The sequence below is a fragment of the Populus trichocarpa genome, chromosome 14, assembly GCF_000002775.5.
Source record: "Populus trichocarpa isolate Nisqually-1 chromosome 14, P.trichocarpa_v4.1, whole genome shotgun sequence".
Classification (NCBI taxonomy): domain Eukaryota; kingdom Viridiplantae; phylum Streptophyta; class Magnoliopsida; order Malpighiales; family Salicaceae; genus Populus; species Populus trichocarpa.
The window spans coordinates 8,110,578-8,123,134 of NC_037298.2; the positions used below are offsets into that span (position 1 = coordinate 8,110,578).

General features: G+C 35.4%; 1 protein-coding gene across 2 annotated transcripts; it reads left to right on the forward strand.

The window, feature by feature from the left end:
- The first annotated feature begins 179 nt into the window (after nt 1-179).
- LOC7495217 (vacuolar protein sorting-associated protein 51 homolog) lies at nt 180-8,729 on the forward strand. 2 transcript variants are annotated; one of them, XM_024585406.2, is made up of 20 exons: nt 180-549; nt 627-766; nt 852-906; nt 1,020-1,127; nt 1,640-1,738; nt 1,876-1,953; nt 2,427-2,504; nt 2,753-2,911; nt 2,995-3,095; nt 3,213-3,280; nt 4,865-4,938; nt 5,079-5,145; nt 5,440-5,555; nt 5,919-6,182; nt 6,295-6,411; nt 7,033-7,104; nt 7,188-7,238; nt 7,435-7,665; nt 7,756-7,932; nt 8,173-8,729. In XM_024585406.2, the coding sequence occupies exons 1-20, from the start codon at nt 376-378 to the stop codon at nt 8,290-8,292; spliced, it is 2,349 nt and encodes a 782-aa protein (XP_024441174.2). In that variant the 5' UTR covers nt 180-375; the 3' UTR covers nt 8,293-8,729. The 2 variants fall into 2 exon arrangements, with proteins under 2 accessions (XP_024441174.2, XP_002320299.3); XM_002320263.4 differs by having other exon boundaries at nt 181-549; nt 2,756-2,911.
- Nucleotides 8,730-12,557: the final 3,828 nt, after the last annotated feature.

Genomic DNA, 12,557 nt, shown 5'->3' on the forward strand with positions numbered 1-12,557 from the left:
CATCTATACCACAATACTAAACTCTTAAAATAACCAAACAGTTTTTTCTTTATGGTTAAATAAAAAACAAACTAACATTATACTAAACTAAACGTTTACATGATGCTGGGCTTTGAGTGCATAGTATTGGGCCATAATGGAACGAGCTTGTAGACTGGTGCTGCCTCTCTGTAGGCCGTGCCCATGCGGCCATGCACCTCGTCAGACGTTCATGGTAAAAGCAGCGAAACTTACTTCACTGGAACTTCTCCTCAACCAAATTATCAAACCCATCGCCATTATCTTGGACCTAGAATCGATTGATTTCCAATAAAAATCTAAGCTTCACCAATCGAATCTGTGAAATCGGAACGAAACGAAACTATAGTTCACGAAATGGGGGAAGACGATATGCCGTTCGATGATAAGGCAAAGAGAACGAGAGATTTGTTATCAAGCTTCTATTCTCCAGACCCTTCAGTTTCTAATACTAGCAATTCTTTCAAATTTGCGTCTTTAGATGCCATTAACACCACCTCCTTCGACGCCGAACAGTACATGAATCTCCTGGTACGCCTGCTTTTTAAATTGATCATTTATTGTTGTTTTTTTCCTGATTAATTCATGAATTTATAACTTGAATTCAGGTGCAAAAATCAAATTTGGAAGGGCTTCTACAGAGGCATGTTGAAATGGCAGCTGAGATAAAAAATCTAGACACCGATTTGCAAATGCTAGTTTATGAAAATTACAACAAGTTTATTAGCGCCACCGACACAATTAAAAGGTATCCCTTCCCACTCACAATTTGACTTTGCTAACAATTCCTTTCAGTGCAATTTTGATTTTTTTTTTCTTCTCTCGTCCTACAGGATGAAAAGTAATATTGTGGGCATGGAAGCAAGTATGGAGCAGCTTCTTGGCAAGGCATGTGCCAAATTTCTCATATTCCCTTGTTAAACATGTCCTTTGAATTGCACATATGTAAATGCCGGTGCCCAAGTGTTATAACCATCACAAAATGTACCAATTCATTGCAGATAACATCGGTACAATCAAGAAGTGATGGTGTGAACACTTCTCTTTTCGAAAAGAGAGAACATATAGAGAAATTGCATCGCACACACAACCTTCTTCGAAAAATTCAGGTATTCAAAAACCATCGTTTCTTGCACGATTCATATTTATATACTGATAACATCATGCTTGCAGGTGACTTTTGAGAAAATTTTCAACTAACATTGAATTGTATTTTATGAAGATTAGAGAATGTTCCTTGCCAAGTATGCTGAATTGGAACTGTATAACGTCGATGTTGTATAGTCACTTTTGTTTTTGACCTCGCTAGTTGACTTGTATGTGATGTGCACCTATTTACGCTGTTGAACTTTGAGCATGTTGCATGCTAGTCTCTTGCCAGTTTTTACTTGACAGTAATGATCACATGTATCAACATTTTTGTTTCATAAGAGTCTCTATAATGAAGGCTGCAATGGATTTTTTTAGTTAACGTTGGGTCTTGTAGTTCAATTTTTTTTTTTGATAATTTTAGTCAAGTTTTTAATGGATTGAATGGGATCCGCTTATTCTACATAATTAAAACTTCAGTTTTTGGCATTATACTAGTCATACGAATTTCTTCCTCTCTGGAATAGAGCAGTTCATATATGATCTACCTGCTAGACTCGGGAAGTGTATTAAATCAGAGACATATGCTGATGCAGTCAAGATCTACATTGGAGCAATGCCAATTTTTAAGGTTAGTCGTTTTATACCTTGTCCTTCGATGGTGGGTTCAAGCTTTTATTTTTCTTGATTTTTTCTGGGAATTGTCTTTTTGTTTCTATTACATATTTTACTTTCAAATTTAAGTTTTTTTTTTTTTGGGTGTACCAGGCCTATGGGGACTCATCATTCCAGGATTGTAAGCAAGCATCTGAAGAAGCTATGGCCACTATTACAAAAAATTTGCAGGTATATTCTTCTTTCCCAATTAAACATATGGACGGGGGAGCCATGGATGGTGTCTTCGTCTCTTATTTTTCCAGCATTTTCTTTGGCCATTTAGATTGCAAGCTGTTTACTTGTAATTTGAATTCAGTTGATGCTCCTTATGTTTGGACGGTGCTCTGTACTTGGATACCACATATCAAACCATACAACATGAATAGCGTTAGTATTGCAAAAAATTGAGATTTCTTTACATGAGGCTTTGAGGTTGGGAATCTCCAGTATAAGCCTCTGACAAAGTTTTTTCACCGTGTCATAAATCTTTAAGACTTCTTATATCTTTGGGCATAGTCTTTAAGATTTCCAAATTAAGGTAAGAGATTTTCTGAAAGAATGAAATCCTAATTCCGAGGCTTGACTTCTATTGATATGTGCTATAAAAGTTAAGGTTTTTTTTTTTCTGATGTGGAATTCTTGTTGTTTCATCTGCTTTTCAGGGAAAGCTATTCTTGGATTCTGAATCCATACAAGCAAGGGCTGAGGCCGCAGTACTTCTTAAGAAGTTGAATTTTCCGGTTTGTATAGCGCTCAATGTATCACTTCAGATTGTTTGTTGGTTGGCTAGCATGTTAATGAGGATGCAGTTCTTTTTTATATTTTTTTCTTAATTTCTTTTGACTAATGAGTTGTAGGCTCCATTTGGTTCTTGCTGATAGATGCTAAATTTTACTTATTTGGCCTGGCATGTGTATTGTGTGTCTCTTATTATGTTTTTGTTGGAGAGACCAGTGTGCATATGATGACGAATGGCCCTTTGTCTTAGCAGATGGACAACTTAAAAGCAAAACTATTTGAAAAGCTAGAGCAATCTCTTGAAGGCCTTCAGCTCAAGCATGAAGACATAGCCAATGTATTGGTAGAATCTAACAACCCTTCAGAACAAGGAAACAATACCGAGTCAGTTCCTGGTTCCGCGCATGATGTAAGTGCAACACGTACCAGCTTTATATCTGTTGGAAATCAGTTCTCATACTAATACAAACTTTATCCTGAGCGTGATCTTAGGCTTTAGTTTGTGAGTTTGCTGAAGCTGTTCGAGCTTATCAAGTAATTTTTCCTGATTCAGAAAAGCAACTGATTAAACTTTCTCAAGACTTGATTGCCAAGTAAGGGCATTGAATTGGTTACAACAGCTTTTATATTTATTTATTTTTCAATTTTTGGACAGCATGAATTTAAAACACACATGACTCCTCATGTAATATGATTGGCAATTTCTTTAGGCACTTTGAGATTACTGCGGGTTACATAAAGGAGTGGATTCCAATTGCTAATTTTCTGGGTGCTCTTCGTAAGTACTACGGATCTCTCAACACTGCTTCTCTTGGAAATCATGTTTTGGACTACAAATTCTACTCTAAATTGTCTACCTTTTTAATTTAAATTTTTATTGCTGAGTTTGTCATTCCTCTACGATGTCACTTCTCTATACACACGCTAGCATGCGTTTGGGGCATCTTTATGCTCGAGTTCAAGGGTTTTCTTCTTCTTCATGTCCTTTATTTAAGTTGCTTTAGAAATATGTGTAATTGAAAGGGTTTTTTTTTTTTTTTTGGCCTTAAACAATAACCATGATTGAACTATTTTGTTCTTTGGCACCCCTTCTTGCAAGGTTAGAACTTAGCTATGACGTACGACACAATCTAGACGGCAATATAATGTTCGTTTCCCCGACCAGTCAAGATTTTCATTTGATTTTTTAAAAATTTACCGAATGGTTTTTTCATCAAGTTCTCTATGACCATGCATCATTTGCCAGAAAATGCACTTCAAGTACATGGACTTTCTTGATTTTTTCAACCAAGTATTTCAATTGTTATTTTTTTCAATAACATATCTCAACTCTCCAATTTGTGACAATCAATACTAAATTGGATGTTTGTTAAAAATAAAATAATTTGGTCATTAAGTGATGGCGTGACTTAACACTTCCAGAACCAGGGATAACTAATAAAATACTTGCCAATATATGTGCGTAATATGTAGAAAAAAAGTAGATGTAATTTGGTACTTGATGTAAACCAAATTGAGAGTTCAAATTCTTAACTGCAAAGAAAAAAATTGAGAGTTGAAACATTCCATTGAAAAAATTAAAATACTTGATTGATCACTGATTGAGTGTTGAAATACACATTGAGAAGTGAAAGTTTGTTTACTGGGATTGCATTGTTCTCCAGCATCAATTGCTGTAATTATAACATGAATGCAACCAAATTCACCATTCTGCTTTAGGGGCCATGTCAGGTGTTTTGTTGGGAGAAACCACAACATCAAAAACTTCCTTGACTGCCAGATAGCCATGTGGACTTGAGTTTTTAAGTTGTTTCTATTCCTAGTGCTCTGCAATTGTGATGCACTTCCTCAGTGTTCCCTTTACTCATCGAGCTGCTTGGTTTTCTGAGGCTCCTCCAGCTTGCTTTAGCCATTCTTGCAATTTGTTTTTGCTGTCTTTAGTTTGGTCTGTAAAATGGTCTCTTCACCATCCTAAAGATAGTGGGAAACTGAAGTTTTTTACTCATCCTATACCTGCAAAAGCAAGTTTTCTTCCTTTTGTTTCTAAAAAGTAAGCTATCTTTCCATGTAATGAAACCTGTTATGTTAGATGCTATGAGTCTGGAAACTTCCCCTTGTTGTATAAATTTTATGCAGTTAGCATGTGTCATCATAAAACTATCATGGTGAAGAAATGCTTGATTCCTTTAATAATTTCATCACCCATCAAATCAATTCAACATTCTTTGTTCCTTACTGTCCTTACTCTGAATTCCCTCCAGTTTTCCTATGGATGACTTTTGGTTAATTAAATATCATGTGCTGATTCTTTCTTGTTTGGAAGCTTTGCATCTGATTTCTTGAAATGCTTTACCAAATACAGGAATTATATGGAAAGATGTTCACCTGATGGATAAAGTGTTGCGTGAGGCTCTTCTCCCTGATTGTTCTTTGAAGGTTGTCCTTTAATATCAGTTGTGCTTTGATTCAATAATAATCCCTACCTGCATTTTCCTTCTCTCGCTGGTCTGGAATGAGAAAAATAATTTTGTTTGTTTATGGGACTTTGTAACTAAAAAAATCCTACATTGTCACAGGCTTCCCAGGTGGCTGTCAAACAATATATAAAAAGCACATTTTCTCACCTTCTTCATGATATCTCAGGTATTGTTACATTTTCAATAAAGTTCTACTTCTGTGGTTATAAACCATGAACAAAATAAAACTTGGTTGGATAGGTTCTTTTGCTTGTCAATACAATTGTCCACCTTTTGAGAATGTCTCGTAGGTTATGAAGGATACTGGAGTGGTGGGAACCCATAAGGCTGTAACCTTACACCACCCAATGACTTTACAAAGGACACAAATTTGTTGACCAAAAAGCTCAGAAAATTCGTAATTGTTATTGATTTTTAGATAGCCTTAACAGTCTTACTCAAATTCCGTTTGAACTGGCAGATTCCCTAACCAATGTCCATATCAAACCAAAGGAGGAAGCAAAAGAGCATCTTTTGGTGGTTTTCCTTGAGGCAGGAAAAACTGCAGTTCTTCAAGGGAGCGTGAATGTGTTACTGGTAATAAATAGCCATTAAGACATTAGTACTTCCAGGAATAACTGAAGTCTTACCTTTCCTCTGTACCAAAGCTATATATATATTTACAAATCCTGCTGAAATATCTATTATGTTCCTTGAAAATTTAACTAGACTCTGTTTCTATCACTTTCTCTGTGCTTGCTATTTGGTGTTTTTTTTAACAAATATATGGCGATGATATTACAGCCTTGCTTTCCATTCTATTTTTTCTCTAATGATTTGTGTGCGCGTGTTTCCTCAATTCTTCTATTTCGATATTTCTGTCACCAACAGGCACATTATCTGTCATCTACATGACATCCTCACCTAGCTTTTTTGAATATCTTGGCTCATTCATTCCAGGACTTCCGCCAACTTCTTGAGGAAAACTTAGGAGGGCTTCAACTGAGCAACTTGATTATTGTGTGGGTTCGAGAAGGATTTCAAGATTTCTTCAGGGCACTTCATGATCGGCTCCTCTTGATTTCAGGGAAAAATAAATCTGCCAGTCAAGATGAAAATTCCACAGAGGGTATGCAGGTTGAGAAAGTGATTCCAGGCCTTGTCCTTGTGCTGGCTCAACTGTCTGTCTTTATTGAACAAACTGCCATCCCTAGAATTACTGAGGCAAGGAGCCACTCACAGTTTCATTTCATTTTCCTTTTAACGGGTACAACATCATAATTTAGAATTCTATAGTCTCTGGGCTTACCTTTAAGTTGAATGTCCTGATTGCCAGGAAATAGCTGCTTATTTCTCTGGTGGTGGTGGTCTTGCTTCTGAAAATGGGCCAGCACTTGTTCCTGGTGAAATTTGTCGAACCTTTCATTCAGATGGTGAAATACTTCTACAGCATGTATGAACTAAAGTCTCTATTCAGATCTTTTAATTCTTGAAGCAATGTCTAAGTGTCTATTTTATGTGATGGTTCAAAAAAATTTCATGGTGGTGTGGTGAATTTTGGATTTTCATGGCACTATCACTACTTCATTGCTTTAAAAATTCCTATAAATTTATTTACTACATAGTTATACTCCACACTACCCGCTCCCAAAACACCTGTCTGTTGGAGGATAGCTGAAAACTTTCCCCTTGCTCACAACTGGTCCCATCACAGCATCAGGGACTGAATCTTTCCGGTTTTGAATTTTGCCCAATCATGCAACAGAAAGATGGGATCGAAGCAGAGCCATGATCTCTCAAAAATAAAAACCCCATTCCTCATGAAAATAGAAAATCTGCTTTCTTCCCTTCTTTTCCCCCTTCCCAACACCCCCTACAAAAAAAAGGCAATTATCTCCACATGGGTGCCATAGAAACTCATTAACCATTTTGCTATTATGATATCATTTGCTCTCTCAGATTGATTCAGAAAATGCAATGCAGAATTAATTAATTTGAGTAACGTTTGTCATCCACACATCACTTCTACTAGCTGTTCCAACTAACAATTTGCTATTTTGCTACTGTTTTTCAGTATATAAACATGATAACTCAAAAAATATTGGTTCTCCTGAGGAAGAGGTTTACAGCTCCAAATTGGGTCAAGGTTAGTATGACACGTGAAATTAGAAGATTATTTTGATGTGAATTAGTTTGATATCTGACTCTAATTTTTCTTTATTTTTACAGCACAAGGAACCTAGAGAAGTTCATATGTTTGTTGATTTATTCCTTCAAGAGGTTTGTTGCTTCATTGATTTTTTGGGGTTATTATCTTGTTGATATTTAGGGGGTATATTAGGATGCCAAATTTATTTAATTTGACTTTCCTACAATGACAATCGTGACAACTTGTAGATTTGTGGTGTGTGGACCCACGCCTATTTATTGGAAAAAAAGAAATATTGAGGACTTACTTTTATTTTGTCCTGACTAGTTGGAAGCAAAAAGAACAGAGGCAAAGCAGATATTACCTCATGGAGTACTCCGCAAGCATCGTCGCTCTGAAAGCAATGGAAGCACTGCTTCCTCTCGCAGCAATCCATTACGAGAGGACAAAATGATTCGGTCAAACACTCATAGGGCCAGGAGTCAACTTCTTGAAACCCACCTGGCAAAATTGTTCAAGCAAAAAGTTGAGATTTTTACAAAAACTGAATATACACAGGTATGAAACTATACTTGCTCAACTTTATTAAGGGAGGAATTGCTGGTACGGACTATGAAGTAACGTGGACCGGTTCTGCTTGATTTGCAGGAATCTGTTGTTACTACTGTAGTAAAACTTTGTCTTAAGAGTTTACTAGAATTTGTTCGACTCCAGACTTTCAACCGGAGTGGATTCCAGCAAATTCAGTTGGATATTCAGTTCCTAAGGGCTTCTCTTAAGGAAATTGTTGAAGACGAAGCTGCCATTGACTTTTTGCTTGATGAGGTAAATCAAGGAATAACTTGACTAAAAAATTTGAAGTTTAATCCTGGAAATCTTCTATGGGAGTTCATGTTTGTTTGTTGTTCTATTATATGAAAATGTGTTGTAGATATCGGAAAGATCGATGGGGGCTGGATTCCTTTCCTTTACTTGTAGTTCTTGAGTTCAGAGTTTATGATATCTGTGGTTAACTTTGAAACTTTCTAACAATAAATGGCATGCATTGATTTCTTTATGGAGCAGGTGATTGTTGGTGCTTCGGAACGTTGTCTTGATCCAATTCCTTTAGAGCCTCCTATCTTGGATAAACTAATTCAAGCAAAGTTGGCAAAAGAGAAGGAACAGACTCCAATTTCTCTGTAATTAGAGGAAGGTCGAATCAGTGGTTAGAATGTCTCGAGTAACCAGAAACTGGAAAGTGTATTTCTGAATGGAATGATCAAGTCAAAGAAGCTTCACAGGCATCCACAAGCCGATGAGTGTGCCATGGGTGTGGGTGGTAAGATAGTATCAAAAGGACGGTATATGTTTCCCGGTTCCTGATAATGGCCCTGCAAACTTTCATGATTTTACTCTTGAAGGTGTAACTTTGATGGTTCATGATCTGATTACTGCAGTTTTGCTCTCATGGTCCACGTTGGTAAGAATATATGATATGATTAGTATAGGAATGTTGCTGTCCATTGGGAATCATGTAGCCTGTACACTGTATAAATCACCGTGCTATTATCTCAAATTTTTTATGGTAGGGAAGAAATAGTTTTCATGCTTCCAAATCGAACATCAATATTTTTGTCTAATTATTGGTCGATCAATTTGCATTGCATCACAATCATTTATGTTACATTCTGCACATGTTATAATCAAGGAATGCACGTGTTAGTAAAGAAGAAAGACAGTAGCAACAGCAACTACTGAAACAGCTGCTAAATGGATTGCAGAGCAAAATTCCACGTGATTCATATTGTTAAAAGTAGTTAAGCACTATTAGTAGTTAGTTGAGAATTAGTTAGAAGACAGCAGAGTTAGTTAGTCAAGTTACTTGTTGAACTTGAATTGTATAAAGGATGTAAGATGGATTTCGTTACTCTCAAGGAATAAGAATTCAGTGCATTTCTTCTTTCTTCTCTGTTCTATTCTTTCATTCTTCCTCTCAATTCTCTCCTTGTTAAGCTATTAGCTTAACAATTGGTATCAAAGCCTATCCTGGGCTTGAAGTAAATCTTGACTCAAAATGGTAGAAAACAATAAGGTGAAAATTGTTGAATAACATTGCAGAAGGTTGGAGGAAAGGTTACAAGGCCTTCATCGGGAAATTCAAGAATCAATGGCTGATCTGCAAAGCAAGTGGTAGGAACAATGGGTGGAACAAAGCAAGAGAGCCAATCAGATTAATCTGTAGATTGAAGCATTATCAAATCAGTTCAGGTTGTTTCTTGCTACTCAAATGGCAGGGAGAGAAATTGGAGCCAACTCTAAATGAATTTTGAACACTCCAACAATGGGAAAAGAGATTGGAATTCACATCAATCAAGAATGAGCATCGCAAGGATTCAAAAGCAATGTGAAAGGTCAAACTAATAATCAAAAACATCACAGGACATGATATAATCCATCTCTTTCAAGGATTAATCTATCACCATTACAGAGAAATAACTTGAGGAAATTAAATACCGTTACTGTAAAAACGGATCTCGTTGTGAAAGACCTACTACTGGGGAATTCATGGGTAGAGCCAAAAAGTGTAAACTGTACAAGTTAACAATAGCATTGATTCGATCAAGTAAGGGGCTCCGGTGTATAGAGAGGACCTCGCCGTTTAAGAAATAACCATAGAAACGATGGAACCCACTATTTATTTATCCATTTCTATTTACTACTTATTTTTATTTACTATATTTTTGTTATTTTTGTTTGATACCTAGTACCAATAAGATTTCTTATTTCAAGGCGAAATGCGAAATGCATGAAGTTTTTCAAGATCAACTTGATTCCTATATAATATTGGGTAAAGATCACTTTACTCGAGGGAAAGGTAAAGATTTGGTTTGAGAGTTATATATGTGGTAGGAAAGCATAGTAAATTGTGCAATAGGTTTGGCAGTAAAGATGATATAGTTGAAGAATTCAACAAACTGGTGCATAAAGGCAGTGTGGATGAATATATAGGGAAATTTGAGGAATTAAAATTTTTGATGCATGCTGTGAATTTTTCACCGTCTGAACTTACTATATTTCTAGTTTTGTTAATGGATTAAAGAAAGATATTAAATATATGCTGAAGATACTCAAACCAATGACATTAATAACAGCTTTTGAGCAAGTTAACTGGTAGAAAGAATCAAACAATGCTCAGCAAGAAAAAACAATTTTGTGCCTAGAATTAGCTCTCCAATTCACATGGAGAAGCCAGTAGATAATCTTCCAGTTAAACCTTTTAATCAATATAAGAATGAAAGTCAGTGATAGAAAAATACTTCTAGAACCTTGTATGAATAAAGGCGTATATTAGGGTAGTGTTTTAAGTGTGGAGATAAATTTGTACCTGGATATCAATGTACTACTAAAAGATTGCAACTGATTGAAGGTAATAAGGATGAAGGTAAATATTTTTTGGATATTGAGATAGATAACAACAATGATAGTATAATAAAGAATAATAAGATTTAGAAGTTTGGTATGTCACTAAATGCATTGGTTGATAGTTATGCTCACAACACTATCAAAATTAGAGGAAGTTGCTAAGGAAATGAGTTGATTATTCTAATTGACAGTGGAAGTATCCATAGCTTTATTGATGAACATGTTATTAAAGAGCTAAAATCTTCAATTGTTAAGTCTTCTATGTTAGCAGTGATAATAACAAATGGTGGTGTCATGTTGTGTGACTCTTATATTCTTAGTTTTAAATGGTCCATGTAAAACTATGAGTTTTTAACAGACCTGAGAATTCTTAAACTAGGCACGTGTAATTTTGTGTTGGGGGTAGATTGGTTAAGAATTTACTCCCCAATCCTATTTGATTTAATTAAGATAAAAATATCTTTTAAGAAAAAAGGATGAATGATAAAGTTAAAAGAAATTGTAAATAGAGTCGGACTTTAGTGTATTATAGCAAAAAAAGTCCGGAAAAGTTTCAAAAAATCAATGATGGGGTTTGTAGAACAATTATTCTAGAAGTAATGGAAGAACTAAAGATTGTTATAGTCAGTCTAGAAATTGAAAAACTTTTGGAAGATTATGCATGTGTTCAAGAAACCTAAAGGCCTAGGAAGTTTGACCATAAAATTCCCTTCAAACTAGGGGTTTAACCTGTCAATTGTAAGCCTTATAAAAATTCTTTTGTTAAAAAAGGATAAATTGAGAAACTGGTCAAGAAGATGTTGGGAAGTGACATAATTCAACAGTGTGAGTTCTTTTGCTTCACATGTATTATTGGTTAATAAAAAAGGATAATACATGGCATTTACGTGTGGATTATAGGCAACTGAATGAAATGAGAATAGAGAACAAGTTTCTAATTCCCTTATAGATGATTTCATGAATAAGCAGCAAGATTTTAAGTTTTTTCCCAAACTGGACTCAAGCTCTGGTTACCATCAAGTTTGCATGAGTGAAGAGGGTGTTGAAGAAACAATATTTTGAACTCACCATGAACACTATGAATTGAAGATAATATCATTTGGACTCACGAATACACTTGCTACTTTTCAAGCATTAATGAATGATATTTCAGATCCTTTCTTAAGAATGTTTGTTTTAATGTGCTTTAATAATATCTTAGTTTACCATTCTTATTTGGAGGCACATGTAGACCATTTAAAACATGTCTTAGAGACTCTAAAAGCTAATCAATTGTTTGTAAATAATTCCAAATGTATATTTGGTGAGCAACAAGTGGAATATTTAGAGCATGTAATATCAGCAAAAGATTTAGCATGTGACCCTAATAAAACTGAGACAATGAGGAATTAGTTAGTTTTTGAACCCTTTAAGGAACTGAGGGGACTCTTGGGGTTAGCTGGCTATTATGAAAAGTTTATTAGAAGATTTGGTGTTATAAGGAAACCACTGATAAATCTATTGAAGAATAATAATTTTAGGGGAACGAGGAAGCATATGAAGCTTTTAACCTTCTGAAGAAGGCCCTTTGTAAGGCTCCAATGTTGGCTTTACCTGATTTTAATAAAAAGTTTGTGTTAAAGTCGTATGCATGTGCTATTGGTTTAGGTGCAACACTTGGTCATGAAGGAAGACCCCTAACATTTCTCAACAAAGCTTTGGAAATGAGACACTTGGGACTGTTCTTCTATAAGAAGAAATATCTGGCAATTTTAATGGCAGTATACAAATGAAGACACTATTTAAAACAAGAACAATCTATAACTCAAATTGACCATGAGAGTCTTAAATACTTGTTGGATCAAAAGATCCACCCAACAATTCAAAAGAAAGGGCTAATTAAGTTTTTTAGTTTGAATTATTAGGTTCTGTATAGAAATAGCAGAGAAAACTTGGTTACGAATGCATTATCTAGAAGGAATAATTATGTGGATAACAAGCATGATAATGAAGGCAAGGAAATTGGCAGTTTGGATGCAATAACTAAAATGGTGCGAGCTTGGTAT